Source organism: Salmo salar, chromosome 09 (assembly GCF_965601325.2).
Source record: "Salmo salar chromosome 09, fSalSal1, whole genome shotgun sequence".
Classification (NCBI taxonomy): Eukaryota; Metazoa; Chordata; class Actinopteri; order Salmoniformes; family Salmonidae; genus Salmo; species Salmo salar.
The window spans coordinates 63,123,120-63,148,431 of record NC_138299.1 but is presented as its reverse complement, the minus strand read 5'-3'; the positions used below and the strand labels follow the sequence as shown (position 1 = coordinate 63,148,431).

Here is a 25,312-nt window from a genome sequence, read left to right as displayed (position 1 = left end):
CTGCTGACTTTACTATTACTTTTAACCAGAACTGCTGGTAGTTGATGGAAAAGTCAGTGACAGTATATTCTTGTCAGTTGTTATTCTCCCCCCCCCCCCCCCTCTTTGGTTTGGTTGTAGGAACAGATTATGTTCAGGAAGTTTAGTCAACACTTTAATGCCAGCCATAAATCAGCCACTCGGTGGATTATTGAACAGAATCCGATGGAGCAGGCTGTTGGTGCTGTTCCAACTCCTACGAACAAAGGGGTTCCTCTCTTCTAGCTTCTGCCAAATGCATCGCACTTGTTAAACTTGGCTTGAGGGTGGTCTTCTTTGGTTTTCTGTATTTAGCGCTGTAACTACACTTTTGGCTCTCTGCCTTTGAAATTATTTTCCTTCCTCAGTCTCGCCTCTATCCTCTTTTCTAATTTGTTGGTCACAGTTAGAAATCATCCAACTGAGACTTGTCAGTAATTGAAGTCTCTGCAGTGCCTCTGCTGCACTATAGTGCACAGAACAACACTTGTTGACAGCTGCCTGAAATAGACCCTGAAAAACACCTCCTCGCTCCCAAGAACAGACAAATAATGAGACGAGTGTCCTAAGCATGTTAGATTTCAGTTTTTCCAAGGACGAGGCAGACATGAGGAGAAAAACTGGGAATGGGCTACTCGCTATAGACAAATTGCATCAAGGTGAGGATGAATAAACTCAGTCAGTCAAGTTGCCGGCTGACACCAATTTAAGTCCGGAATGTGGCCATAATCCAATTTGGAGCCATCAACATACTTTTCTGATATCCTCTGCTGTACTGAAATATTGACTGAGCTGCACTTGAGTAGTAAAGGGCATTAAACGGTGATACTCCTTCCCCTTTGAGGATTATGTGCTTACTTGATAGCCTACTGGGCACCAGAGTGAGTGCAGGAAAAAAGTGTTAATTGCAAAAATGTATTCTCTGCCAACTCAGCAGTATAGCAAGTCCCCCCACTTCTCCACTAAGGTCTCGCCCCTCGGCTAACAAAAAGCGAGCAATCGGCAAGGTTTCGTGGCGAAGAAAGGATAAAAAAGAATTTCCCTCAAACAGCTTTTCCAACATATATATTGTTCTGCCTCTTAAGATTTGTCCCAATCTCTGGAAAGTTTAATGCACTGCGTCAACTAGGAAAACGAAAACCAGATCCCACTAGTGCAGTTCCGTCTCTCTAGAGTGTGAGTATACATTCTGACCTGAAGCCGAGCTTCTGGAGCCAAGAGCGTATACATTATGACATCCAGACCCACACTGCTAAAGTGGATCAGAGCCAGTTGCGATCATTTCCTGATCGGGAGCCAAAAATGCTGGCCCCCCTCTCACACCTGGCAATGCACGCTGGGAGCCTGACGGGCAGGCACATGGTGACAGTGATGAATGACTGGGTGATGGAACACAGAGGCTGGGTGACCCCCCCATCCACTCCAAACAGTACAGCCGACCCCTAGGAGGAGAGAATATATTACACTCAGAGCCTATGGCCTTGGAAAAATTTCAATATGATGAAGCAACATTTGAGAGGGAGATGTTGGGCCTCACTCAGTTTGCCACAGTGGACAGATTTCCTCTCATTATCAAGGGAGCCTGAATATGATACTGTATCCCCTCAGCAAGCCAAACAAAAATTATACTACTCGCAAAATTCAAGGTATATTAGGTCCCAGTGTGGCCCAAGCTGCAATGAGCTCACACAGTTCCTTGTCTGTAATCATTGCTGGGGAAGGAAGCTGATGACGTGAGTGTCCTGTCGAAAGGGCAAGCTCTTCCTAATTAAAACAAGAAGAGTGACGACTCGGTTCATCCTTGGTGAGTTATCGCTCTCCAGGCCTCTCTGCTCCTCGGTGACTCAGCTCTCTACATCTTCCTCCAAGATAGCAGAGCCAGGGCAGCAGACTTCGTGACAAGAGCATGCCACAGTTTCACGGTGTCACACCACCCTATATGAACCACTGTCGACTACAGCTTGTTATGAAACAACCATTATCCAATGTTCAAAACCAAGGCACTGTAATGGGCACAAACATAGGGGCTGGAACAAAAAACTCCCCTGTAGATTATAGATTTAGTCTTCAATTAAGGACTCGAAGCAGGCTGAGGGAGTGAGTGACACTGATTTTTGAGGTGCTTTGGGGAACGTGCCTTTAGAGCCCAAATGGCCATAATTCAGGGCTATTTAAGGGTTTCCCCTTGGCCTAATCTTTAATGAGTCTGTGTATATTTAAACAAGAGGTTCAGCCAAGTCACTCAAATGCAAGTCCACTGCTGCAGCACTGACATTAATCCTGAGGGTAATGTGACCCTTCCTGTGGCTATTGAAATCTAAAGCCTATTGGCACTCCCTAACAGATTTTGAATTAAGCAACCATAGCCATTGGGAGCATATTCATATTTCACCCAAAACTGTCTCCATTGACTCACTTCATACTTCACCTGATCCCTTCTCATCGCATGTTTCGGTCTGATAATTTAGATTGCTGTTGCCTCCTTTTAGCCTGCTACTATGATAAATCCATAGGTGAGGACGTTCGCTAGCAAGCTATCAATGTGAATCATATCTAAGAAGCGACCTGAGAGTAGGGAAAGAAGAAGAAACGCTAATGTGCATTCTGACTGACTGACAGCCAACTTATTTGCCCGCTGCAAGTTTTGAGGACAGGACACAGACACAGTCACACACACTTCCGTGCATTGCTCCAAATCTGGTCTATAAACCTACAGGGAGATAGGTATATTTCCAAACATCTACTTAGGCATAATGAAACAGTTACGTTTATTCTGATCACAAGTATCAACTGTCAATTTATGGATTCAATTAGAAGTATAGCCAGATTTACCTAGGTTGTCACACCCCTGATAACAACACAGTAGATTAATCTGATACTTTGGCTAAAGGGGACACCCAACAGCGTGTACTTTAGCACTTAGAGGTTCTAGTGTTAGTTGCCTAAATCTTGCACTATCCCTTTAAGGCTTCTTGTAGTCACTGACTGATGTAATGTAATAGATACCCCTAATTTAACATGAAACCAGCAAAAATGGGAATTGACAAGTTATCAACCAACGCACCACTACCAGATCCCACATAGGTCTACATTGTTTCCCACATAGGTCTTGCAATATTTCTATCCTTTTATTTGTAATGATACAGGACATGACTGATTTCTCTACACCTGAAATACATTGTCATTCAATTATTTCATCCAAATGATATATACCCAGATGTATTTATTAGTGTTACCAATTCTTAATTTTATTTAACTAAGCAAGTCGGTTCAGAACAAATTCTTATTTACAATGACGGCCTACACCGGCCAAACCTGGGCCAATTGTGCGCCGCCCTATGGGACTCCCAATCACAGCCGGTTGTGATACAGCCTGGATTCAAACCAGGATGTTTGTAGTGACGCCTATAGCACTGAGAAGCAGTGCCTTAGACCACTGCGCCACTCTGGGCTAAATATATTGGGGCTAAACCCCGATTGGACATTTCAAAGACATCCATGACATTTCCTACATCCTGAATTATGCTGAAACTATCTGTAAACTTCCTGAAATAATAGTTGGCTGCATAGAGATTAAAAATCAACTGCCCCTAAAAACAACTTCAAATTTTGAAAGAGCCATTGTGGCATCGATAACAGTCCGAAATTTTCTACAAAGTGTAAATAGGATCATTTTGGTCATAAAGTTTCATCCAAAAGGATCGCAATGCCTGTGGTAAATTTCTGTTAACTTTGGATATCCCTGTGGGGTTAGTTAGGGACCATTGGTAAATTACACAATGTACATATGACAATATGTTAAAATTCCAATAGTTCAACAATTTAATGACTTAACCTTAAACTAACTATAAATTGTAGAAATTCATATACAAATATTGAAAGCATTTAATTAGAAAACTAAAAGGTGTGCAACATGAAAATGTTGCCTCATTTACATTGTGTAATTTATTGAAGGCCCCTAACTATCCCCGGAGATAGGCTATCCAAAGTCAAATTAATTTTGCCACGATCTCACACTAGCCGGCTGAATCTAACTGGCAAAATTATTTGGCCAATTCTTCCCACATGCAAACACACACACGAGACATCCACATCAAAACACACCCCGAAACCAACTCATGTTTGAATTAATTTCTAAATTAACCAAATCTAAATCAGAAGGCAAAATCTGAAGGTGCAGTCGTCCTTTAATGTTAAATTTCCTGGCCTCACGAGTGGCACGGTGGTCCAAGGCACTACCTCACAGTGCTAGCTGTGCAACTAGAAATTCTGGGTTTGAGTCCAGGCTCTGTCGCAGCCGGCCGCAACCAGGAGACCCATGGGGTGACACACAATTGGCCCAGCGTCGTCCAGGTAAGGGGAGGGTTTGGCCGGCAGGCATGTCCTTGACCCATCGTGCACTAGCGACTCCTGTGGCGGGCCCGGCACAGTGCACATTGACACGGTCGCCAGGTGTATGGTGTTTCCTCTGACACATTTGTGCAGCTGGCTTCCAGGTTAAGTGAGCATTGTGTCAAGAAGCAGTGCGGCTTGGTTGGGTTGTGTTTTGGAGGACGCACGGCTCTCAACCTTTGCCTCTCCTGAGTCTGTATGGGAGTTGCAGCGATGAGACAAGACTGTAACTACCAATTGGATACCATGAAAAATAAATACAAAAAAGTTCAATAAAAATGACATTTCCTGTTTGCAATTTGGCACCTTTTCTTCATCAACAAGTAGATGAAGATACTACAGAATATGGGAAAGCTATGGAATACAGTTAATAATGTGCAAAACATAATCTTTATCACGTATAAATTATGGTATTTTCTTATCTGGTCCCAACTTCCATTTCACTTTACATATAACACTAAAAGGGTACAATTTACTAACTAGTATAAAATGAATATAAAGAATATATGTCACGTTCTGACCAGTAAAGGGGTCATTTGTTATTGTAGTTTGGTCAGGACGTGGCAGGGGGGTATTTGTTTTATGTGGTTCGGGGTGTGTGTTTATGTAGAGGGGTATTTGGTTAGAGTATTCCGAGGTTTTGGGTTATGTTCTATGTGTCATATTCTAGGTTCTATCTATGTTGTGTACTTCTTTGTGTTGGCCTGGTATGGCTCTCAATCAGGGACAGCTGTACATCGTTGTTGCTGATTGAGAGTCATACTAGATAGCCTGTTTTCACCTGTCCCTTTGTGGGAAGTTGTGATTGCATAGCTGTGTTTAGCCTGTAATCCTGTTCGTTCGTACGTTTTTCTTGTTTTGTTTTCTTAAGTGTTCTAAATAAATATATAATGAGCACTCAACCCGCTGCGCTTTGGTCCACTTACTACGACGACCGTTACAGAACTTCCCACCAACAACGGACCAAGCAGCGGGGAAAGGAGCAACAGAGGAATTATGTGGACTATTCGGAAGGATGGACATGGGCGGAAATGAGGAAGAGCATATCCAGGGCTATGGAGGAGTTAAGGGAGCCTGAGAGGCAGCACACGGGTAGTTTGGCTGGGCCAGGGTTACGCCCCAAGCCAACTCCCCGTGCTTATCGGAAGCAGCCTGTTATTGGTCAGGTCCGGTGCTATGGGGTGATACGCACGGCGTCGAGGCCAAGCATTCACAGGCCGGTGTGCGTGGTACCAGCGCCCCGCATTTGCCAGGGGGAAGCGGGCATCCAGCCAGTAAGGGTGGTGCCAGTACTGCGCTCGAGACCGCCAGTGCGCCTTCACGGCCCAGTGTATCCTGTTCCCGCTCCTCGCACTAGCCCTGAGGTGCGTGTATCCAGTCTGGCATCTCCAGTACCAGCCCCACGCACCAGGCTTCCAGTGCGTCAGCCCAATCCAACTCGTCCTGTTCCTGCTCCCCGCACTAGCCCTGAGGTGCGTGTATCCAGTCTGGCATCTCCAGTACCAGCCCCACGCACCAGGCTTCCAGTGCGTCAGCCCAGTCCAACTCGTCCTGTTCCTGCTCCTCGCACTAGCCTTGGGGTGTGTGTCTCCAGTCTGGTACCTCCACTACCAGCCCCACGCATCAGGCTTTCAGTGCGCAGTCCCCGTCCGGAGCTTCCGACGACAGTACCCCGTCCGGAGCTTCCGACGACAGTACCCCGTCCAGAGCTTCCGACGACAGTACCCCGTCCAGAGCTTCCGACGACAGTACCCCGTCCAGAGCTTCCGACGACAGTACCCCGTCCAGAGCTTCCGACGACAGTACCCCGTCCAGAGCTTCCGACGACAGTACCCCGTCCAGAGCTTCCGGCGACAGTACCCCATCCAGAGTGTCTGACGACAGTGCCCCGTCTAGAGATGGCCCACAGTCCGGAACCGAGTGAGACGGCCTACAGTCCGGAGCTCCCAGAAATGTCCGTCTGCCCGAGGTCTACAGCGATGCGCTTCAGCCAGAGGCATTCAGCGGGGGTGGACAGGTTAGGTGGGGGACTAAGGCCAGAGCCTGAGCCACCTCCACAGTAGGAGGATTGGGGAGGGGGGGGGGGTGTAGCACGGGAACCGTCGGTGACGGTAGCCACCCTCCCTTCCCTCCCTTTAGTTTGGGGGGTTTATTTTTGTGTTTATTTTTATTTTTTGTGTGAGGTGCATCGGGGTCTGCACCTTTGGGGGCGGGGTTACTGTCATGTTCTGACCAGTAAAGGGGTAATTTGTTATTGTAGTTTGGTCAGGACGTGGCAGGGGGGTATTTGTTTTATGTGGTTCGGGGGGTGTGTTTATGTAGAGGGGTATTTGGTTAGAGTATTCCGGGGGTTTTGGGTTATGTTCTATGTGTCGTATTCTAGGTTCTATCTATGTTGTGTACTTCTTTGTGTTGGCCTGGTATGGCTCTCAATCAGGAACAGCTGTACATCGTTGTTGCTGATTGAGAGTCATACTTAGATAGCCTGTTTTCACCTGTCCCTTTGTGGGAAGTTGTGATTGCATAGCTGTGTTTAGCCTGTAATCCTGTTCGTTCGTACGTTTTTCTTGTTTTGTTTTCTTAAGTGTTCTAAATAAATATATAATGAGCACTCAACCCGCTGCGCTTTGGTCCACTTACTATGACGACCGTTACAATATACCATTCTTTAAAAAACATCTTACATAAATCGCCTTGAGCATGATACAGGGGGATTATCATGTCGTTTTAGAAGTCATACTGACAGAGCTAACTTGATAAAGAACCATGGCAACAAATGATGACAGGACCAGTCATTTATGCAGGGGAGCAATCATTGTTCTCCCCACATATAACATAATTTTGACGATAACGGCGCTCTAACAGAAAGGCAGATTGCTCTGAGATTCAGGATATAAATCAGAATATTAAGATCAATGTTTAGTTTACATGTAATCCGTTATGTTACCAGCAAAAGTATTGAAATCCAATTACAGATACTTTTTAAAACTAGATGATTACTTCTAGGATTACTTTAAAATTCAGAAAGTATGTTTGAAAAAAGTATTTCTGTTTCCTCAATGACATTCAAATCAGCATTGAAAAAGGCAGAGGTTTAAAGGAAAACTACACCCAAAAACAATCTCAAGATGTATAACTTTCACAATACAGAAATACAGCTGGTATGATGCATTTTGCATCATATGATGCTGCATTTTCTTTTTTTTTACATACAACTACTTAATGCCTCATGATTTTAGTTCAACTATCACACCCCGTGAAAACCCCAAATTCTGTATAGGTTTGTTTTGTCCAATGTTTGTAAACATTGTAAATTAAGCAAACACTGTATAGCCTCAAAACATGTTTTAAACAATACTTTTAATAGATAGAGCATCCATTTTTACCAAAACAGAGGAGGGGTGGCTCTTAAGGGGAAAGTCATCTAAAAAGTAACTGAAAGTAATCCGATTATGTTACTGAGTTTAAGTAATCCAAAAGTTACGTTACTGATAACAATTTTGGACAGGTAACTGTAACAGATTATGTTTAGAAAGTAACTTACCCAACCCTGCCAGAAGCAGTGTCCACTAGAAACATTAGGATTTTATATTCAACATTTTTCATTAATTCTTGAGATTAATAATATTTTCGACCCAAAATGTCTTTCAAATAATTCTGTCACCCCTTTTTTAAAATTTTTGCCTGAAAGGACATACCCAATCTAACTGCCTGTACCTCAGGCCCAGAAGCAAGGATATACATTTTCTTGGTACCATTTTAAAGGAAACACTTTGAAGTTTGTGGAAATGTGAAAGGAATGTTGGAGAATATAACACATTAGATCTGCTAAAAGTTAATACAAAGAAAAAGCCAACTTTTTTTTTGTACCATTATCTTTGAAATGCAAGAGAAAGGCCATAATGTATTATTCCAGCCCAGGTGCAATTTAGATATTGGGCCACTAGATGGCAGCAGTGTATGTGCAAAGTTTTAGGTCTGATCCAATGAACCATTGTATTTCTGTTCAAAATGTTGTGTCAAGTCTGCCCAAATGTGCCTAATTTGTTTATTAATAACTTTTCATGTTCAAAACTGTGCACTCTTGGTATTCTTTCACTGTAATAGCTACTGTAAATTGGACAGTGCAGTTAGATTAACAAGAATTTAAGCTTTCTGCCAATATCAGATATGTTTATGTCCTGGGAAATGTTCTTGTTACTTACAACCTCATGCTAATCACATTAGCCTATGTTAACTCAACCGTCCCACAGGGGACCCACCAATTCTGAAGAAGTTCAAGAAAATTAAACCTTTAAGACAGTTAAACCTCTATTTGATATGCATCTACAGCCAGGTGCGTAACTTGCAGGAGACAGGGGGGACAATTTTACCTCCTCAATAATATACCATGATGAATTTGATAGATTGGAAATTATTTTCCAACTGTACCTTCTGGCACTCTGCGGCTTTACAGTACACAATACTACTCAATTCCTTATTTTACGATTGGATCTCCCGACCGCAAATTATGCTTTGGTTTGACCCGATCCTCAAAGGCCTGCACAAGGCTTGTAAGGAGAACAATGCAATAGCTCCTAAAGAAGTACAGTCACACTTGACATGGTAAATTCATAAGCAAGAATAATAATTATATATGATATTTTTCAAATGGAGTAAGTTTCTATTGCCAAGTGATGCGATCTTGCATGTGAGCGCTTCCACTAGGCAAAAACTGGTTGAATCAGCATTGTTTCCACGTCATTTTAATTTAACCTAAATCAAATGACATGGTGACATTTGTTGTTGATTTCACGTTGAATTCCCGTTAGTTGACAACTCAACCAAATGTAAATCAAAACTATACTGAACAAAATTATAAACGCAACATGTAAAGTGTTGGTCTCATGTTTCATGAGCTGAAATAAAAGATCCAGAAATTTTCCATACGCACAAAAAGTTTATTTCTCAAAAATTGTGTGCACGAATGTGTTTACATCCCTAAAAGTGAGCGTTTCTTCTTTGCCAAAATAATCCATCCACCTGACAGGTGTAGCATATCAAGAAGCTGATTAAACAGCATGGTCATTACACAGGTGCATCTTGTGCTGGGGACAATCAAAAGCCACTCTAAAATCTGCTGTTTCGTTGCACAACACAATGTCACAGATGTCAAAAATGTTGAGGGAGCATGCAATTAGCATGCTGACTGCGGGAATGTCCACCAGAGCTGTTGCCAGAGAATTGAATGTTCATTTCTCTACCATAAGCCAACTCCAACGTGTTTTTAGAGAATTTGGCAGTACGTCCTACTGGCCTCACAACCACAGACCATGTGTAACCACGCCAACTCAGGACCTCGACATCTGCGTTCTTCACCTGCAGGATCATCTGAGGGTGGGTGCTGAGGTTTATTTCTGCCTGTAATAAAGCCCCTTTGTGGGGAAAAACTAATTCTGATTGACTGGTATGGCTCCCCAGTGGGTGAGCCTGGCTCCCCAGTGGATGAGCCTATGCCCTCCCTGGCCCACCCATGGCTGCGCCCCGGCCTAGTCATGTGATATCCATAAATTAGGGCCTATTGAATTTATTTCAATTGACTGATTTCCTTAAATGAACTGCAACTCAGTAAAATCTTAGAAATTGCTGAATCTTGCATTTATATTTTTGTTCACTCTATATGAACTGACGTCTGTGCCCAGCGGGCTATTTCTCAAAACAAGTGATAATTGGTAATGGTTATATTGGGCTAGATATACATAGAATGTTCCCCCATGATGAAAGGGGGTCATGGCTGAAAAGGTTGGGCAAGTACTGATTTATGCAAAAATACAGATGGGCAACCCCGTGCTTCAACCTATTTATTTATAGCCACTATGCTATCTGTTGGGCTACAGGTAATAATATACAGGTAATAATGCTTATCGCTAAATAACACACCATCCTGATAATATGGACCAGTATGTTGTTAGGCTAGGGGACATAATATTTTAATGATGTCACCTTCATTATATTTTCATACATTTTGGAGTAGAAAAGTCACCAGGGCTGCATTCAGTATGAAAAAAACATAATGCAACGTTCAATTAAACGGAAACGGTGCTGTTCTGAGCGACCAGTTGAAAAGCGGGCAGGGATTGGGTTGTGGGTTGAAAACGCACCATTGCCCTTCAAATATGTCACTCATTGCTTCAAGCCACACCCACCAAATGGAGAAAAGGTAGACTACCTCAAAGTCTGTTCAAGAACATTGAAGAACGTTTTGGGGAAACGTGTCGTTCAGTACAAGCCATTACACAAACGTAGCAAACGTTAATTTGAACTGAACCTTCACCAGAACTGACTTTCTCACATTTGATCGACAAAACAATTGCCAAGCATGGTTACTTTCTGAACTGTTAGAGTTAGACCAACAGTTTAAAGTAATACAGAAATGATTGGTATTTCAGTTGTGGTTGGGATATATTGACCAAACTATCAGGAAAGTGTGGGATGTATTTTCCCTTTAGAATTCAACAGAAACAACCACATCTATTTCTTTTTTTTTAATTGCCCACCTAGAAGAGTATTGACCCCTCCAATATGCAACATTATGCTGCATCCATTTAGTCACATTTTGCTACCTTTGAAAAAAAATATTGGTTGCACTGTGGCGAGCTGCACATTCTACCCGGGCACCTCAATCAAAACATCCTATTTGTTAGGCGGATAAAATCATGAAACAGGAAAGTGCATTATCCTCATGATCGCCGCTGTGCCTGCCTGTTTTGCTGAGGCCAGCTGCTGTAATGATGAGAAGAGCCTCAGACGATCTCTCTCCACCCTCGTGCATCCAAATGATTGTATAACATTTCAAAATGTAATTGTGCGTAACAAACACAACTAGTTGTCCATATTTAAGAGAAGACGTTCTCAGCTTTCTGCAGGTATCATTCTTTTCCTCAACTGTCATTATTGAGCTTTTACAGTTTTACAATCAAGATATCTGATATGGCTTTAAAATACGAAGAGAGCAAAATACGCATCGGCCAATCTCGAGGGCTCTAGGCTTCATTGCAAAGTTTTTTTTAGGACATTACATTTACTGTTGGATGAATACATGGCTACTAGCAGTGGGTATTATATTTAGAGTTAGCAATCTAGTTAATATGTTTTGAGTTTCCACTTCCTCAGGTGGTGAATGTGTACGAACTGAATTAGGCCTTTATATGTTATTAACGCACATGAAGATGAAGGCAAATTCATCTCTGTTGAACCAAAAAAAAACAGACAATTCTGGAGCTCTATTTTCACGGGAAAATTGAACAAAAATATCTTAATTGTCAACCCAAAATTCATAACAATCACATTTGGAATAATGCATTCCTGCTTGGACATGTTAGATGTAACAACATATTTATTGAATGCCATCTCAGTAGCCTATTACACTTCTTAGTTAAGCATTGTGAAAGACTTTATAAGGACTTTATCAGATGATTACTCAAAATGTTTCTATTGTGTGACGCTGCAAATGGTTTTCGGGGAGGTGCCGTGCCACCAAATCATGGGCTGGTGCCATCAACTGAAAAGGTTAGTGGCACCAGTGCTACCAGGGCAATATTTTAGTCTGAAGCCCTGATCTGCAGTATGAATCTGTAGCCCTATACCTGTATCCTACATCACTGTAGTGTTGTACAGTACATGCATTGGATTGTTGTCCAGTTGTCCAATTTTGCTGCCTTAACTCTGGGGTTTGAAGACATACTCAATGAAGACATCGTGGTTTTTTATTTTATATTAATTTAGAAAAAGGTCAATTGCTGTAATTGAATCCCTTTTAGGCACTGTAAATAGTCATACAACACAATAGCTGTTCAAAGTTTGACTTGTGTAATATCTAACTATTGGCAAATTCTATAGAGATCCTCTTTTGTGTGTCACAAACAAGAAAGACATTCTCTGTCACGATTGGGTTGTCTGAGCTCGGCATTATCAGTGGCAAATGTAACATTGCTAATTTGTCATGTTACTACAAATGCCCAGGATTCAGAGAGCTAATAGTGACAGAGAATTTTGACTTGCACACCTGATGGTTAAGATGTCTGACAGCCCCCTCTTTGCTGTTAGCTATCGCGGTAATAAAGACACGTTGACTCATCAATTCTCAAACGATAATAAGGATATATGCCAAAGGAGACGTGTGGGGAGATTGATCTTATTGTAATATAAACATACAGTACATGCCTGTAATTCAATACATAAGAAATTACAACTACAGCTATGTTGTTGACATATTCTACATTGACACCTCCATGCTCTTCCCATGTGTATACATTCTTTCCTCTGGTTAGAGGCCTCCAGAAAAAAGGAGTAAAACATATTTTCCCCTCAAATTGCCAAAGATGTCATATTCCACAACAAGAGATTATGGTGAGAATACCAGAGACCAATAAATGAACAACCTGCTGAAATTTACACCCAAAAGCATCACCAAATGCATACAGAAGCACATTCATAGCAGATTTTTGTTTTCTTTACAGTATAAATATCTTGTATTGTCTTGCCTGTTGTCAAGCATACAGCTATTTACAACTGTGGTGAAACCAGCCAAACTTCTCCTGAAGATAGTCAAGCTTGTCATAGCTGGGTATAAACATGACATTTGAACCCACATAATTTCAGATATACAGTAGTTTATCCAAGTATGTAATGTTGTGTGCAATCTTCCACAGCCAAATAAATCAGTCCATTTACCAACAGCAAACCACAGGGAGGTTTCTCTTGGAGATTTCCTACACTGTGCCATGGTGAACAAACATCTGTCGAGGAGCACTCAAGCCTATTTCTTTCATGTACAACAAACAAACCATTCCAGAAAACCACCGAGGCACAGGCTGCAGCTGGCAGCCAAGGGAGATTAAGTGTGAAAATGGACAAGACAAGCAAAGCAACAGCATCAGAAAAAAAGAGAAAGAAGATAAAACAGTTTTTCACATACACTCCGGGAAAGAAATTCTGAAGGGAGAGTTTTCGAGAAAACTGTCAAGTGATGCTTGAGGAAGAGAGCCTCCCTTTTGATGGGAGAGGGTACTTCTCAATACGAACAAAATCTATGCGTATTTTAAAGTAACACTTATAGAAAGCATTCCAGGCTCATCTGAACTACACCCTCCCACAGTACGAAGTAGTGTCCTGACAGTGAACAAGCACTAAGGGGTCTGCCTGTTCATTTGATCACAGACACATCCAGCCTCGCAGGGCCAGATACTTCACTACCTATACCTGCTCACTCAACTATGTTGGCAGTAGCCAGAGTGATGACCCACTACCTAAACCTGCTCACTCAACTATGTTGGCAGTAGCCAGAGTGATGACCCACTTCCTATACCTGCTCACTCAACTATGTTGGCAGTAGCCAGAATTATGGGAAAGGAATGTGCCTCCATGCTGGAGCCCTTGCCAGGCACACACGGGGCTGCTTTGCCAGCAAATACAGCTGTTTCCCTGGATAGACTTCAACACAGTTTGCAGCCCGGGGGATAACGTCATCCTCCCACACTATTCGACACCCTTCTGGAACTGGCTGGGGCTGTCAGAGGGCTGTGGGGGCGAGACAGACCTGGAACACCTTTCTCAGTGAAAGACCCCGGGGCCAACGAAACCGCACCCAATGACACAGAGTACAGTATGAGCCACATGACCATGGAGGAACATGTCCACCAATGACCCAATCATGCACTGTTCTACAGCCCCAGCCCTTAAGTTACAGTCAAGAGTCAGTTACAGTGTTCTTGACCTAGGCTACGTAATGACTGTCCATTTATTTTCTCAATTCATCAGTTGTAAACTGTAATTCAAGGTATAGTGAATTTGGGGGACTCCACACCCTAGGCACTCCAGCCATGTTCCTCTTCCATGGTTTGTAACCAGCGGGTTATGCCACATGGGCAGGGTAGGGTTCTGAGCCATGTTTCCTATTGGGTGGTGAGAGGTTGTGTGTTGTGTTGGCACGAGTGAAATTAAACATGAACCCGATGGCTGTAACATGAGGCAGTGGCATTCGGGATGTGCTGTGAGCCCAGATCCAAAACACCCTGGGCTTTAAGTAACAGCCTTGTCATCGGTTTCACTCTCACAACAACTGATTAGTCCTCTAACGTCAGTGGTTACAGAGATAGGCTGCCATCTCATGTGTGTCAACATGGTTTTGGATTGTAAGTGTCTTTGAATATCGCCCTCTCAAGGAATTGACTTAACAACAATAGTTTTCATTTCCCCATAGTTTTCCTGATCGGCCTCATACTCTGATGAAATTGCTGAAATCGAAATTGCTAGCCTCCAGTTTGTGCTCATTCGATTTTAGATCCTTGTGCTTTTTCTCCTCCAAGGATGAGTTTTTGGCTTTCTGTCTCAAAAACGTAGCAAATTTAGCGAGCAGGCATTTCGGCATACCTCACAGCAAAACGACTCCACACAGAGTCTCTCAAGCTGGAAGTCGGTGATTGCGTAATCTATTGGGAGGCTGGAATTCCCAGTACAGTAACCATAAATGTTTTTCTCATAATTGCTTTGGATGGTGGCCTGGAGCCTTTGAATGAAAGTATATTTTATAATAAATTGTCTGATTCATCTGGTAATATTTATGCACTTCAAATCAGATTTTTGGCAGTTGATTTCACTAAACAACAACAAATATTTGAATAATTGACCACTGGTCAATGTCCCAAATGTGTTAATTGTCCACTTTTATCATGAGATTAGAACAGTCAGGTCTGAGGGTTTGGTGGGAAACGTTGTGCTATTAGATATTGCTCCTTGTGCTGACATGGGGTTCAAGAAAATGTGTACTTATGCCCACTTAGATTTATGATTTGTGTTCGCTAATAGACAAAAAGTATGTGAAATACAATTCCTGCCGTCGAAAGTCTAGTTGCTACGTAACTGAGAAGGGTCATACACGCTGTTCTTTCACCAGAGAAGTCCATTTATCAAGTGCCGCCAACGTGCCAAACACACAAAGGACAACACATCCTTCGCTGGCTACATTTCCCTTTTCTGTCTCTTTCTCTGCTATTTTATTATTTTGAACTCCATTGCAAAGGTTTCTTTAAAACCTTAACAACTACTCACAAAACCAAGAAACAACCCTATTTCTTCTTTGTGAAAAGGACATGGACTTTATTAGAGAACTGATATGTATCTTTAACTGTGAAGAAGTTATTTAGGTCTAGTGTTTTCCTTTCTCTAGGGGCCCTATCCTACCTTTTCTACCAAACCAAACACGCTTTCAACTATTAGACTAAAGTTCTTAAACAAATGTAGCTGCTTTACATATTCTATTGAATTTAACTGCCATGTGGAAAATGTTCAGGTTTTTCCATCTGTATTTCGTTGAGGTACAAAGTAAACTTTTCTTAATGGGTCCCTGAGCCCATGTTGAGAAATGCCTTGAAACTATACTGCCGGAGGCAGGTGAAGACCAGAGTGGCACAACACAAAAATAAATGATTCATGATTGGGATATCTGAAGTTCCAAGTTGGCCATGAAACATAGGTCATCACTGGAGTTGCCTTATCATGCCCGTTTCTCTTTCAGTTGATAACAATACACAGCTGGGGGGAAAAGTGTCACAAGACCTATTGGCTTTGACTTTATATGTGACAGAATATAAATTATTTTTTATTACACGCCATATAGCAGAGAAAATGGTAAATTGTGAATTGTGATATTATTCTTCCCAAACGTGAGCAAAGATAATTATTTCAAGAAAAAGTGACAGAACATCAAAGACAAATTTCACAAAGGCATAAGAGACAAAAAACATTGGGTTCAAAACACTGCCGGTCTGCTGTGGCTTTATTTTCCACTAACTCAAGTCGAAAAGGAAAAGTTTCCCATTTCATCCTACTGCTCCTTCTACCTCACGCCAAACTCAGACGAGAATCTCTGACCATGACACAGGGGGCACTCAAAGAAGCACAATGGCAAACCATCAACGAGCGTCCAAGAGGAGGGCAGTTTCAGCAGAAAGGAGGTAGTGAAAAAAAGAGACCTCTTCTTAAGTCGGCATACCCCGTAACAGCACTCGCTAAACCCTTCTCTTTATTGACCCTTCTCCCTCTCTCTGCTTTTGTTCACCTTGGCCTGATTGCATCAGCACCAGAATAACCTCTGAGAGAATGGTTGCAATTTTCCTGTGAAAGTCTCTCTGCATTTGCAAAACATAGAAAAGAGAACGTTGGCTAATGATGAAATTTACAACACGACTCATTACAGCGGTAATGAGGACAGGAAAAGGATAATTTAAAAAAGGGCCAAATCACCTCACAATAACATGCTGGTTTTTATAATTACTTTTTGAGTGATTTTAAGGCTGCCCACTGAGCATAAACTGGTTGAATCCACGTTGTTTCCATGCCATTTCAACAAAAAAAATGTATTGTGATGACGAATCAACATGGTAATGGATTGGATTTACAAAAAGTCATAAACTTAAAGGAAATCGGGAATTGTTGTCTTTTTTCACCCAACTTTTACTCTAAATCCAATGAGATGGTTACATTTTTCGCTGATTTCCCTTTGAATTGACGTTAGTTGACAACTCAATCACATGTAAATCAAAACTAGAGGTTGAACTGACGTCTGTGCCCAGTGGGTGCTGTTCAACAGGTAATTCTGCCAGCCTTAGATTACCATCTTTTGGGACATGTTAGCCGAGTTTCATGCTCAGAACTGCGTTTATCCTTGAACTTTTCCGAACTAATATCAGAAAGGAAGAAAAAAAATGTAAACAGGAAAAACTTCCAGTGAAAGGTTGAGTGTGTAGAGAGCGTCGAGAGACAGCAATCTTCAAGCTCTTATTAACTGATGGAGGCTCGGGCTTTGTGCACTTTCAAAAACCCATTCAGCAACACCTTACGCCTGTCTGCCTAGTCTTTCCTCCCCCATTCCTCTTATCTCTCATCTGTCACGTCGCATCTCTTCGTCTCTCAATGTGTCAGAGAGACCAAGCCAGAACACGCTTGGTCCAAACCCCCAGCACTTTAAATCCCAGGATCCACAAGAAACAAGCAGTCCGTTTCCAAACTGCGTGCCACTGCGCTCAACTGATAGAAATCCCGATAAGCACAACAATATTGGAGGGGAAGAGAGCACGATCCGCTTTGGCTACTTCACACCAACCGTTTAATTTGTTTTGACTCCATTTGATCTCCTGCTACAATAAAGGAACTGTGGATGATCAACATATCTTCTCTCCAGAAAGAGAAAATATTCTAAGCATGAAGTGCACTTGAAGTGCATGGAGGCAGGTGAAAAGCTGGCAGCCTTTCACACTCCACGAGGACATACAGCCATACCCACAAGTACAGCAAAGTCAGGAGTGAGGATCAAACTCTAAGCTTTAGATGATTTCTCCGGCACCCTGATCACTTCCACAGGGCATTCAACACTGCCACTGAGACGCACAGTACCGTAGGTGACGTCAGGGGCAGCGCTCATCTTACCTGTCACCCGGAGAGAGAAAAAACTCAGAAGATCTAAGGTTTGATTAGAGGCAATGTGAAATCATTCAAAAGCCAGCCTTTGTTTGTTGTTTTAAGATATCTATAGAGAATCTCAATCTGACAGGCTTATGAGGGCGTGGAGCGGTTTTAAATACATTCCCTTAGGGTTTGATCATGTCCCAGCTGCAGGATAGAGCAACACATGCACAGTACACGCGTGCTCGTCGACCAATGCTTACAGTAGGCTTCTATGATGTAAGTGCATAGGTAAAAGAGACGATTCCTGCAGGTGCAACATCACAGGAGACGAACTCTCGTCCCTTTACCACAAATCAGCAGAGGCGGAAGTCACCTAACATAAATATTATGATTTATTAAACTACCTGAAAGGCTCATAGCGGTGCATAGTGGTGCACAGTTTCCCAGTGATCATTTCCATTCCCTCTGTCGACGCGGCCCTAAACTGTCAATTCCCATATCGGAGACTCAATTACTGCTCTGGGACTGGATAGCCTGGATTATGGAGACAGCAGCTGTGGAGTCACACAACACTGGAGCAAATGGTCATAGGGGATAATTGTCCCAGGGCGGCTGAAAGTGTGTGTTAGAAATTGGGTAGTGAGGGGATATGTGAAACAAGCCCCATGTTATACCTTATACGTGATGGGATGAATGGCAAATATTCCCATCAGTCAGTAGAAAAGCAAGAGTGATCATTCATTATTTGGATGTTGGAAAAGAAGGCCATTATCTTGTGACATTTGCACCCGTCTGCTTCCTACGTCAACACTACTGAGGATGTTGTATGAATTTGTTACAATGGGAAGGGGAAGAGGAGGAACAGGAAGAAGAAAAAGATTAGGATGGAGAGTTGATATGTATTGTTGGGATTGGGGAATTGGTGGGAATACAGAAAGGTTTGGGGACACGTTGAGTAACTGTGTACGTGAAGTCTGTGATTACTCGTAAGGGCTTTGTGTGTATTTGTTCATGACCCCCCCAGACTTACAAGATAAAACCCAGACATCTTGCCAGATAGAGACAAAAAGAGAGCATCTCACCCATTTTTCATTCCGTTAGCACAGCAGACTAAACAATTTCAAGACACCTCTGCCTGTTGCCTGTTGTTCCAAGAAACCCTTCATACTACTGCAGCAGTGCTACTGTATACTGAAGAGTGACCTTATGGAAGAAATGGTACTGTGATTGTTCAGAGGCGAGATGACTGAGTGAGAATCAAAGACAGGGCAGCAATTTTCTGCCAATCTTCCATCCAGGGCCTCGGGGAGCAGAGCACATTTCTCAGTTGAATTTCAGAGCCACCAATAATGTTACAATTAAAGCCAGAGAAGTTAATCCACAGGCCCTGTGATTCTTGACATTTGTGATATGAAGCACTGGGCCGCCTGAGGGGAGTATTGTGTTTGTTTAAAGCATCTGTGAAGAAGTGGAGAGCTCTGGCTCGGCTCCCTCAGATCCCTTTCATAAGACACAGACTTAAACAAGTCTTAATGAAGATGTCACAGTTCCCCCTTCTCATTACTTAACACAAGAGAACCACATCTTACTTACTGTCTTACTAACAACTTGCATACAGTAGCAGGCTTTGTGCCTATGGTTGGTGAATGAGACTCCACCTTACTCAGTCTCGATATGTTCTCCATTTTACAGTTGGCCGATTATGACGGAGGCCTGGGGAATAGTGCCGGATGGTCAGGTATTCTCACCTCTGCACAACAACAATAACAAAAACAACAACAGCCCTCCGCTTCTGCTCATTCAATCATCGGGACAATTAAAACAAACATCCGCCCACTTAAGGTCAGACATCTTTTCGAGACAGGAGGTCGGCCGTTGGCATATTCAGACTTTCAGATTCTTAATTTAGAGTCAGATAGTAAACAGGAAACACAATCTTGAATCAAGAAAATAATGCCGGAATTATTCCACATAGATTGGGGACCTAGTTGTATCTGTACATTAAAGGGAACCTGTTGATTTTTTTCACAGTAATGATGGATAGGAATGGAAAAACATGCTTTAGGAGAGAAGCACCTAATTCCTCCACTCCTTCCGATTACACACGTCACTGGAATTATGGAATACAAGTTTAACTATTAATAATACAATCAGGAAAGCCTAGTCATTTACAGACCACAAGGGCATCACCAGTGTCGTCATTGCTGACCAAATCCAGGCATAGATGGAATTCTTTTTATCAGACGGGTTTCCTGTTAACTTCCGAGTGCTTCCTGTGTCAGGGCAGATGTGGTTGTATTGCGGTTCTGTGACTCACTCCACTCCCGGGAGGTGCCCATCTGGCAGATCCCCACTGGTCCATCAGGAAGACCTCCATTGGCCCATCAGGAAGACCTCCACTGGCCCATCAGGAAGACCGTTACTGGCCTACACTCACGTCACCACAACAGACCGCATCCTGAGACTGCATTTTGGGGAAATCTCCAAGCTTTACTTCAACTTTACTTCCCACCAATTCCCCAATCCCAACAATACATATCAACTCTCCATCATAAGCTTTACTTCAACATTATAACCTTTTCTTCCCACAAAGATAATTAAAGATAATACGATGCAAATGTTTTTATCTTTATTGCCAAGTTTGTGTCAACTCATACATTCTTATCTTAATAACTCGGGACGTTTTAACGATTTGTAAATCCACAAGCAGTCAATTTCCGCAGCCAGATGCACCTGGATCCCAGCAAGTATGCACAAGCTCACTCAATATGAACAGACAAATCCCTACTGATATTCGGCAGTAAAAAAAATGCATCTTAATACAGTCATCCCAAAATGCATAGAAATGAGTCCTAAAACACGGAACATGTAAAAATTGGAGTATGATGGAATGTGGGAATTAAACGCCCAAACCCAGACTGAGCAGGGAATATGCTATTTCTCAAAATGTCAGTCATTGTGCAACTTCAGGAAAAAACATGTTTTCTGGTAAAGTGGTAATGAGAGCACCTGTATGGGATAATGCATGCCTTGGACTGATTCTTCAAATTAATTAACTCAAAAACAAAACCATTTTTTAAATTAATTAAGGCAACAACAACAAACAAAAAAAGGCTGATGGGCAAATATCTTTAGGCTTGGCCTCAGTCATCAGCCAGCCCCGAGGCGAGAGGGTTACTTCACATAAAGTGAAGGTTTCAAGTGCTGTATGTAAAAATGGAAGGTGCTCCTGTTATTGGCTCTCAAGTGGGTGGCGCGGACATGCTGGCCCCTGGGACACAGGGGCTTCAAGAGACAAAGGCTGGGCTATGTGAGGTTTAGGGTGGGGCCTTGGGGGCCGTTCTCAGGTCTCTACAGCAGTAAAGTCCGTTTTTTGTGACAGCACATAGAAAAGGTATCGTGGTTGTGACCAAGGGCACACCATCCATCATGTGTCACTGTTCCCCTTTAGTGACTCTCTAGCCCTGTAGGCCAGCCTCAGTTAGCTTATGAGAACCACCATATATCAACTTACATATTATAGCAAACATGGTTTGTGTTTGAATGATTAAAAGGTAAAATAATGAGTTACGGTTTCCAATTTATGAAATATTTTCTATGTAGTGTTAACCATTTCCCTGTTTGATCACTAACATTTATTGTTCAGTCATATTTTGACTGCAGCTTCTGTATTCTGCTGAAAAGGGTGGACCTAAGCAAATCTGCAAAACCAATGTGAAGGGTTGGGTAAGGGGGACATTTTGTAGATATTTCTGATCAGAACAAATATGTTTTTTCCCCCAAAAATATACATACCCTTTTTGGAAATCAACCAGCTGTATTTGTATTTATTATGGATCCTCATTAACTGGTGCCAAGGCAGCAGGTACTGTTCCTGGGGTCCAGCAAAATTTTAAAAGCATTACAATAAATTCACAACAGATTTCACAACACATTATGTGTGTGCCCTCAGGCCCCTAATTTACTACCACATACTGTATCTATAACACAAATCCATGTGTACGTGTGTGTATAGTGCATATGTTATCGTGTGTGTGTGTGTGTATGTCAAGGGTGGCAGGCAAGCCTGGAGGAGTGGGCCCACTCCAGGACCGAGGAGTGGACAGTGTCAGGAACAAACATCCAGTTATCTGGGCCCCCCTGGGTTCGGCTGGGAACGCTGCTCCTCGCGGACCTACTTCCCTATTCCCCAGCTGAGTGCCATTGCCAGGCACGAGGTGGGAAGGATGGTCTCGGGGCCCGAGGGTGTAGCCACAGGGCTATAGCGGTGTGACAGAGCATCCGGCTTGATATTCTTGGATCCCGGTCGGTAGGAGAGGGAGAAGTTAAGCTGGGTGAAAAGCAGGGCCCACCTAGCTTGCCTGGAATTGAGACACTTGGCGGTGCGGAGATATTCCAGGTTCTTGTGATCCGTCCACACAATGAACGAATGTTCCGCCCCCTCGAACCAGTGTCTCCACTCCTCCAACTCCATCTTCACCATGAGAAGATCACGATTCCCCACATTGTAATTCCTCTCCGTGGCATTGAGGCGATGAGAGAAGAAGGCGCAGGGATGTAACTTGAGGTCCAGGGCAAAACAGGACAGGACAGCCCCCACTGACATCCGAATCATCGGCCCCCTCCACGAACTGACGGGACGGGTCAGGATGAACCAATATGGGAGCTGTGGTGAAGTGGTGCTTGAGGTCCCGGAACACCCGGTCAGCAGCTGGGGACCACGTGAACAGAACCTTGGGAGAGGTGAGTGCAGACAGGGAGGAAGCCAGGGTGCTGTGGCCCCAGATAAAGCGGCGATAAAAGTTGGCAAATCCCAGGAAACATTGCATTGCACTCTGGACATAGGCTAGGGCCAATCCACCACTGCTCTCACCTTCCCGGGATCCATCTGTACTTTCCCTGCAGCGATGATGTAACCAAGGAATGGGATGGAATTCTCCGCTTACAAGAAAATCTGGTTCTCCAGGAGGTGCTGGAGGACCTGTCGGATGTGGAGCACGTGTTCTTGGGCTGAGTGAGAGAAAACGAGGATGTCGTCAAGGTAGACGAAGACGAACCGGTTCAACATGTCGCGGAGAATGTCATTGAACAGGGCCTGTAACACTGCTGATGCTTTGGTAAGGCCAAATGGCATGACCAGATATTTGTAGTGACAGCTGGCCGTGTTGAAGTCTTCCACACATACCTCTTCTGTATCTGCACCAGGTGGTAGGCGTATCTGCACCAAGAACCGCTACCCGGTACCACGTATCTGCACCAGGTGGTAGGCGTTCCACAGGTCCAACTTCGAGAAAACGGTAGCCCCCTGGAGCGGCTCGAGGGCCGAGGCGATGAGTGGTACCGGGTAGCGGTTCTTCACTGTGATGTCATTGAGGCCCGGAGTTTTGTCCTTCTTCTCCACAAAGAAGAACCCTGCGCCGGCAGGGGAGGCAGAAGGACAGATACACCCTGCAGTCAAGGCTCAGGAGAAGACCCAGATGCAGACAGTTTTGAAGTAACAAATGTTTATTTCCAAAACAAAGAACAGGTCAAGGGCAGGCAGAGGTCAGTAGTCCAGAGCAGAGTCCGAAAGGTACAGAACGGCAGGCAGGGTCAGGGTCAAGGCAGGCAGAGGTCACTAATCCAGGGTGGTGTGACAAGGGACAGAACGACAGGCAGGGTCAAGGCAGGCAGAATGGTGAAAAAACGGGAAAGCTCGAAAACAGGAACTAGAGACAGAAAGGAGCACGGGAAAAAACGCTGGTAGGCTTGACAAAACAAAATGAACTGGCAACAAACAAACAGAGAACACAGGTATAAAATCACTGGGGATAATGAGGAAGATGGGTGACACCTGGAGGGGGGTGGAGACAAGCACAAAGACAGGTGAATACAGATCAGGGTGTGACAGTGTATGCATGTGTCTGTGCCTATGTTTGTGTTGCTTCACAGTCCCCATTGTTCCTTAAAGTGCATTGTTATCAGTTTTTTAAATCTCATTTTACTGCTTGCATGAGTTACTTAATGTGGGAAACAGTTACATGTAGTCATGGCTCCATGTAGTACTGTGTGCCTCCCATAGTCTGTTCTGGACTTGGGGAGTGTGAAGAGACCTCTGGTGGCATGTCTTGTGAGGTACTTATTGCTCCAATGGCGATAGTGAAACAGGTTGCATTCAACATGATGTGACACACTATTCCTCCTATCTATGGACAAAGCTGATAAGAGTACTTGTTACAGTTGTAGTGGTCGCACGGATAGTTCTCACAATTCAGTACCAGAAATGCAACCTTTCCTGTTTACTGTCTAATAAACAAATGAAAAAACAAGTGCATTTATTTCAGAGCCTTACAGGGAGGGTCGCTTTCTGGTTGCTTTGTTCACCAAAGAATAAAACACTGGAAACGAAACCAAACAAATTACTCAGAGTCAGTGAAACAAACAACTCAAGAGATTGGATCAAGCCAATGAGTCTGCTAAGTTTTTCCTAAGGGTGCTCCCAATGTCGCGGACACTGACTTGAAATACCGCAAAACATTTAACGCCATGACCTAAGTCTCTAAGGACTGGAGTTTTAGACAGAGAATAATGGAAGGGAGCTACATTTAAAGACTACTTTATCAACAAGAGCATGTGGTTGGTTATTATGATAAACCTGGACACCCCCCACGCTCCTACTTCCCTACCCCCGCCTGCCTTTCCTTCCCTCTCTTTCTTTAGTGGGAGGGTCGATGTGTGTGTGTGGGGGGGGGGGGCAACATTGTGGGTGGGGTGGCCCCCTTTTCCAGGACCCACAGAGTCAATGATACATAAGCCACATGACCGACTGGGCTCCTGTTATCCAAGGCAAACAGAGGACTTGCACACACACACACACACACACAGCCAGACAGACCTGCTTCAAACTGCACGCTGACTCCCAGCACATTCACAGCTCTACTGAACTTGGCATTGGCTGCTGTGTTCTCTGAGAAGGAAAGAAAAGCTGCGCACCTCCGTGGGAGAGCTCATAAAAAGACGTGCCTTCAGTCTTGGAGTGGCGTTGTCACACACTGATATACAAATACGCATTTAGACACACACGCATACAGAAATACACACACGCACCAGGCAGGCAGGCAGCCAGACACACACTCCCAGGCACACAAACACACGCACACACCAGGGTGCGTACAGAGGCACGAGCACACTCACTCTTACACACACACAGAGAGAGAAGCAAACAGTCTTGCTCTCTCCCTCTCTCTCTCTCCCTTGCTCGCTCAGTCGCGCTCTCTGCCTCTCTCCCTCCCTCCCATCCACGCACACACACCACTACAGTATATCAGCTAGCGACTACGGGAGAGCCAGAGGGGAGTGCAGAAATGAATGTGAAGATCCTGACGCTGGTGATTGTGCTCTTGGTGTCTCTGCTGTGTTCTGCCAGTGCTGGTGAGTACAGGGCTCGCTCGGGCTTCTGCCTGTAGCCTCCCTATGCTTT

The 25,312-nt window shown here is 43.6% G+C and overlaps 1 protein-coding gene across 1 annotated transcript in view; it reads left to right on the top strand.

Annotated features, from left to right (window-relative positions):
- The first annotated feature begins 24,650 nt into the window (after window positions 1-24,650).
- The window catches only part of apln (apelin), a 34,948-nt gene continuing 34,286 nt past the window's right edge, over window positions 24,651-25,312 (top strand). The window contains exon 1 of the mRNA XM_014211820.3: window positions 24,651-25,263. Within this exon, the coding sequence (XP_014067295.1) occupies window positions 25,197-25,263 (67 nt within the window). The 5' untranslated portion in view covers window positions 24,651-25,196. The remainder of the gene's footprint in view (window positions 25,264-25,312) is intronic.